Raw genomic sequence first — 7,265 nt, 5'->3', positions numbered from 1 at the left:
TTGACATGTCAATATATATACTATATTATTTAATGTATTTTTTGGTCTTACCATACTATGACTTTTTAATAATTTTTTAAAACTTTTTAATTCAAATACACACTGACTTTAAAAAAGAAAAATGACTATGACTTTTTAATTACTTTTTTGGACTGACCGAAGTATGACTATTATTGATATACCATACTACAATTTTTCAACAGACTATACCATTACTTTTTACAACATTCTAATGAATTTTATTGTGGGATACTATTTTATTACTTTGTCTTTTTTCAACAAACTATACTATGATTTTTTTCCGACAGATTACACTACTACAATATAATCTTGTTTTTTTAAATACTATGCTATTACTTCCTTCAACAAACTATACAATTACTTTTTTGTACAGTTTTGGACAAACTATATATTATACTCTAGACTTTTTTTGAAAATACTATACTATGACATTTTATGACGTAGAACACTATTACATTATTATTGCATAGTGTAATGTTATTTTTATAGCGTTTATGGCACACTTTAATTTAACATATTTTATCATTTTTAATGACATACTTTGCCTAATTTATTGCGTTTTTTGACATACTGTCAAATCTTACAAGCTTAGAAAGAAGAGGAGTCAAAGTCGAATGAAAAAAATCAGCAGATCATTTATTACATACAGCAACATGAGACAATAAAACAAACGGGGTAAAATATTATAAAGTTAATGTATAGTGGATTAATTTCTGTGCGTAACCAAGAAAAAGTTAAGCAATTTTGTACATTTCTCTTATAGATTTGTGTAATTAAGTGCTTTTTGATACACTTGTGGTTGAAAATAGTAAACTTGTTTGAAAAGTTACTGCAGAATTTGTTTTAGCTAACCAAAAATACAAACAAACCAAAAAGAACAAAACAGAAAAAGAAACTGCAGTGCATGTTTGTCTTTCTGCTTCGGCTTACTGACAGCTCAAAAGAAGAGTCCTCTCATCCTCCGGCCAATTCCCTGTCTGTCGTACAGAACGTTGAACTTGTTGATGAACTGGTTCATACTGTTGCAGGTCTTGGTGATGGTGCCTAAGTAGGCCATGAGGCCCACGTCGTTACATTGCTGCAGGGGAAAAGAAAGGAAGCTTTACAGTAACCATTTGCTCGGACAAATAAGAAATATCGTTTTTTTAAATCCCATATCAACTTGGAATTGTCCGCACCTGGATAAGCCTCACATCCAACCATACATTTTCAATGCAAAGCACCTCATGAATGTTTATTTATAGAATAACAGAGGAAAACGAAGAAAATCAAGGTGCTCGTGGGTGAGGTGGTGCCTGAACAGTTCACATGCATCTTAACAGTGGCCATGCAGCATTACACATCGTCACAAGAGTATTTATATTTTTACAGCAGTCATGAGTGTAATGTGTTCTCAGCAGCGATTTTTCACACGAAATTCATACAAAAACTAAAACAGTACTTGGTGGTATATACTGCTGGGTTCTGCAATTCCTTGATGCCATCTTTGATTTCTACAACCAATGATTATCATTTCAATCATTACGACCACGAGTATAGGCATGAGTACTGGCACCTTGAGAGGCCTCTCACATTTAATTTCTACAATCTGTCTTCAATTCACCACTTTGCCATCTGTGTCCCCAAATACTCCTGTCTCCATAAAGTTTGTATGTGTGAGTTTCTGGACATGTGCACACATTCTCCCCTCAAGTTTTTTTTTTTTGTACATCACAACTTTTGCATGGGAAGTGTACGCCACTTTTAGGCACCGTTTTGTGTAACAGTCATAAAGGAAGTACCTGATAATACTCACCAGCACTACAGCCCTGGTGAGTCACTACAGTACGCACAATACTACATTGCCCTGCTGCTTTAGAAAATGCTTTTGTAAAATTAAAAAAAGTTTATAGAACCTCAGTTATGTGCTCTATTCATGTAAGATTAGGATCTGAACTCAGTCCACTAAAATAGAAATGGACCATCTTTATCATTTACCGTAAACTCATCACTTTATACAGATTTTGTTCAATATTAGCATAGTAAAATAATTATATTGAGAGTCTTAAGAGAAAAAAGCTATTGATTCATGATCAGTAGGAATGACTGGGGAAGTCAAAGTTATAAGAGATGGACTAACAATTAGTTTTTTTTACCCTTTTCTCTGGATTTTTAAGAATGAGAATGCCAGCCTTATCCTTTGGCATTTTGATGAAAACATCAGCATGCATTAGAGTGTAAAAACATTTCGTGCATTCAGGTACACAAAGCTTGCTTACATCATAGAAGTCCGTTTTGAATTTGATGGTACTGAGGACCGGCAATCTGTGGCACAGGGCGTTGGCTTCTCGAAGGATCTCGTGGTTAAATGGCACCTCTCCTGCGGAACGGAAAAAACAAGTTACATACTGTTTTAATAAACACTGAGATCAACAGTGATAAGATGATGCTGTCAATACAGTGTCAAACAAGGGTTTGTAATTATGGATGTGTGTTCGAGGGGCCTCCTTTAGTAGTGTTAAAGTGAGGAAGGGATCTCATCCAAGAACAGCTGTTTCCCTGACTTTTTTCACATGTTTTGCTCTCAACACCTCAATTAAAATACCCTGTTGTCCTCTCACCTGATTCGACGGCTTTGACGTACTCCAGAATGATCTTCACCCGGCTGTGGAGCATCTTTATCGCACTGTGCTGGGCTATAAGGTGTTCGGCAACTAAGAGAGAAGACGGAATGAATATTGGAGTTAAGACCTATTCAGAAAGAATACATTTTCAGTGACTGTGTCTAATAGTCCGTTTGCTACGTAACTATCTTCTTTAAGAATAAATGAAAGACATTTTGTTCATTGGATTGTTTTCCCCCCATTGTTTCCTGTGTGTGTACGCATACTGTTTGTATCCTGTTTGTATTATTTGCTGTTTTATTTCAGGCTGTCCTAGACCAAAGAAATTCCTAGATGACTCATACAATTTTGTTGAATCACACAAAAGCACCACTTTAAATCTTGTGTTTACCAGAGATGTGCTCATAGGTTTCTTGGAAATAAGTCATTCAGCATGAAAAAGCATTAAAAACAACAAAAAGAGAAATCCACTAATTAATCCACTAATGATTAAGAGGGTAACCCTGGTTTTACTGGTTTGATTTTATAGGACAAATCTCTACAAATAATCATGAATTAATATGCAAAGGCAATCACAAACACATCTGTAATTCTAATTACTAATGTGCAAGTGATAAGAGAGCCTGTGATCTGCTACAGAAGTATTAAATTGTGAATTATCTTTAATTCTATCACATTAACATCACAGTCTGATATTTTTTCTTTGGCCAATATTAACTCTGTGTATTTTACTTAGGTCTACCTAATATCTTAATAGTATAAAGAGCTGATAACAGTATTTGGCAGAAAATGCATTGAAGAATAAAAGGTCATATCACCACAGATAAAACACTCAACACTTCCCCTCCAGATAGAAATAAACAAACAATTGAATCCTAAATACCAGCAGAAATGATTCCTTTGTGTACAGGGATTACGTTAGTACATCTTGAAAAACAACACAGTCATTACAGACTAATCTTCTGCTGCTCTACCATGTCTGTCTTTTTAATCTTCAATTTGAAAACAGTCTCTTCTTATTCTGGTCACAAATATAAAGCACAAAGTAGTCAGAACATTCTGCTGAAATTGAACTAATCCAAAACGTTATTTAAGCTATACTTAGCTGCAATAGCCATTTAATGTGGATTTGTCAAGACCTGAGATTAGAGCTGAGATAACACCTTTTATGAGTTATATGTTAAATAAACAACGTTTCTGAAATCAACCTTAAAACAATACATCAGTGCAAATGATTTCGAGCTAACAGGACATACCACTCACTGTGTTTAACCTCCAAAGGTAAGAACATTAACTCTCACCTGTTGAGTTTTCTCCTGTGCCAGTGGCTGTCATTCGAGCGACGTGGTCAACACCGATTCTCTCTGCTTCTTCTGTGGCCAGAGTGTACGTCAGCTCAGCAAACAACATGGTAGCCTTAAAAAAAACAAAAAAAACCCAACAACATTCAAAATAAAACATTGACAACTCTCAATGGGAATCTGTATCACGGCTGAAGGAAAGGAAATGTAAATGATGACATGAAATATAAAGATTACCTCGCCATTGATGATGTCAATCACAGATTCATAAACACTAACAGGAAGCTGAAAGAGAAAAGGACACATCGTTTAAAGAAGCTGAGTCTAATACACGATCGTGGTGTTTTCTAACTTTTTAAGTGAAAACGTAGAGGAACTCACATCTGTGTGCTTGGTCATTGGGTTGAGCTTGAGGAAGAGAGGGCTCTCAATAATCTCACACACCTGGCAGAGAAGAGGGAATAAAGAAAGAAAATGTACTGCACAGAATGTGAAATATTATCAGGCTTTGATAGGATTATATCTGTATTACCAACAATGAAAATAAAAGTCTAAATCACCTGCTTGTCAAAGAATCATGGCATTGCATGTTGTTTTTGTAAGTTGACATTGTGTTGGAATTCAGTAAACAAAACTTCTGTATTGGTTGAACATGAATCAATAACACAAAATGTCAGAATCTCTACAAAATCAATGCCACTGCTCTGTTATTTGCTTTTAAAGTAAAAGTTGTAGCTCAGGTATCAGACCAATCGAGGTGAATGCAGGACAACCTCAATTTAAGTTTTAAACTAGCGGTGTGCGGTTTCCAAAGACTCAGTGAGTGAGGATAAAGATGTTCGTTCATCTTCGGCTTTAATTCAGATTCACTGTACATATTGCTCCTTTGACTTCTCCCTACCTGCTTGTGGATGTGGATGTCTGATGCGTCAGGTGGGCCGCCTGTGGTGTACCAGCCCAAGAACTCCATCTCTTTAAAGACCTGTTTGACTAAAAGACAAATGGAAATATTAAAGAAAAAACTACGGCAAGCAAATTACTTTTTGAATTAACTAGCTTTGACTAATTAATTATCCTTTATCAATAACTAAATTGTTAGTTATAGTTAATAGTTTCCTCTGTGTCGCTGATGTTTCTTTAAAAGGATTTGGGGGGTGAGGAAGGCTTTGTTAACCAAATCATAACATAGAAAATTTGCACCACGCTTTTTATTCATTTCAGCAAGTCACCTCTGGACCTATTACAGTAAACAATGATGTTTGCATTTATAGTTATTTTGGCAGTACTTGACCTAAAATAGTATCTGCCAGACCTTCCTAGTCTTAAGTGGCTGATAAGATCATGTCTTATAGGCTTTTACACTTTCATTTTCATTTTTCTTTTTATCACACAGGAAAAAAAAGCTAATCTGTGAAATAATATTTTAGGAAGTGATCTTAAAGAGGCTGGTTTTGCTAATATCATTAATTAAGTCACTTTTTGATACACAGGCAGGGCTCAGAAGGAGAATAAGTTTTCTTCTGTATGCTTTCGCCATTTCAGCCTTGCCAGGGAATCGTTAGCTTCACTGCATTTCATATAAATGAGTCATTAAAGTTCACATGACATCTATATTCTGTTCACATGACATCTATTGCATTCTGTCCATCCTGGGAGAAGGATCCCTCCTCTGTCGTTCTCCCATAGGTTTCTTCCTTTTTTCTCCCTGTTAAAGGGGTTTTTTAGGGGAGTTTTTCCTGTGCCGATGTGAGGGAAGGACAGAGGATGTCGCATGTGCACAGATTGTAAAGCCCTCTGAGGCAAATTTGTAATTTGTGATTCTGGGCTATACAAAATAAACTGAATTGAATTGAATTGAATTAAAGGAGAAACACATTAGATAGAATAGAGCTGTATTCTTGCTTCTGACAAATACAAACCACTCACATTGTTCCTCCTTGGTGTAGTAGTACTCCTTGTCAATATGCACTCGCTCATCTATGGTGTGAGACAGCAACTCAAAGGAGTTCATCACCTCGATGTTTCTTCCCTCCTGCTTCCCAATCAGGGCGCCAATCACTGAGCAGGAGAAATAAACACAGTAATATTTAATAACCTGTTTCATTACACTCAGTTATAGAAAAACTCAGTTGAACATTAGACCAACTGTACGTTACATTACTGTGCAGGTGTAATTTTTTTTCCAATACATACCCTGCATTGGCCGTCCCTCTTGTGAGCGGATGCGTATCCAGTGGTCGGATATGTTGAGGATAACCAGAGGGTGTAAGGCCACGGAAACGCTTCCGGTGAGCCCTGCGGCCATAACACTGGGGCTGGCTGCAGTCACACAGAGACACAAAATAGAAGGGATTTAACACTACAGCAACTATTGTGTTAATGATTGAACAAAACAAGCAATTTAAGGAACTCGTTTTGGATCCTGGGAACCTAAAAAGTACATTTTCACAATTTCTTCACAGTATATAGAAGATTGACGATTTACGTCCAACTATGTGTCAAGACAGTGTGGGAAGATGTGATATATATTGTTTCTTTAACTGCCTATTAAAGCGTATTATTGGCAATAAAGTATTGGCAGAGAGAGTGCCCCATAATATTAAGCCTCATAGAGAGGAAACTAAAGTAATTATTCATAGCAGTGATTAAAAAGGTATGTAAGCACTGAATCCCTATTATTGTATTCATTGTTATGTGTATCTTTTGGCGAATTAAATCTAGGAGATTGATAAATTAACATATGGTGTTTTCCCCTTAAAAGCGCTTCACAACCCATGTCGGTATTCACCCATTCACACACAGATTCATACACTGGTGGCAGAGGTTACCATACAAGATGCCGACTGTGTATCAAGAGCTATAAACATTAACATGCAAACTAAAATAAATGTAGGGTTCATCTTCTTGCACAAAGACTCTTTGATATGCAGACTGCAGGGACAAGGGATCAAACCACCAACCTTTCTTTTAGTTGACAACTGCTCTACCTACTGAGGTATAATAGTTGTGTTTAATATTTTTGGGTACACGATATGATACGATTTTGCCCCCCCCCCCCCCCCCTCATATCACACCTTGTACATAGCAGTTTCTGACTTGTAGCTTATAATACACTGTTTCATTTAATACAGGGAACAAAAAAAACAGTAGAGGTTGAGGAAGATAAGGAAGACTAGAGAGGGAGATTAAGGTACAAATCAATGCCTTATCTGAGTCATGATTCCATTCTTAGGTTTGTATTATTGCATGAAAACTCACCTCTTCAAGAAGTACTACCCTGAGCCTTCCACTTAGCACTTATTGTATTCGTATTAGTTTGTTTCTCCACTGTACTTTTGCT

General features: G+C 36.3%; 1 protein-coding gene across 1 annotated transcript; it reads right to left on the bottom strand.

The window, feature by feature from the left end:
• Positions 1 to 631: 631 nt before the first annotated feature.
• Positions 632 to 6,278, bottom strand: cops6 (COP9 signalosome subunit 6). The gene is made up of 9 exons (XM_054597419.1): positions 6,119 to 6,278; positions 5,852 to 5,983; positions 4,827 to 4,915; positions 4,307 to 4,369; positions 4,163 to 4,210; positions 3,926 to 4,040; positions 2,622 to 2,714; positions 2,280 to 2,380; positions 632 to 1,099 (listed from the first exon to the last, which is right to left on the bottom strand). Exons 1-9 carry the CDS (start codon positions 6,228 to 6,230, stop codon positions 959 to 961), a joined length of 894 nt encoding a protein of 297 aa, XP_054453394.1. The 5' UTR covers positions 6,231 to 6,278; the 3' UTR covers positions 632 to 958.
• Between the last annotated feature and the right edge of the window lie 987 nt (positions 6,279 to 7,265).

This window comes from Anoplopoma fimbria, chromosome 4 (genome assembly GCF_027596085.1).
Source record: "Anoplopoma fimbria isolate UVic2021 breed Golden Eagle Sablefish chromosome 4, Afim_UVic_2022, whole genome shotgun sequence".
Classification (NCBI taxonomy): domain Eukaryota; kingdom Metazoa; phylum Chordata; class Actinopteri; order Perciformes; family Anoplopomatidae; genus Anoplopoma; species Anoplopoma fimbria.
Note: the sequence above shows the minus strand (reverse complement) of the source record. Positions and strands in the feature narration are given on the sequence as shown.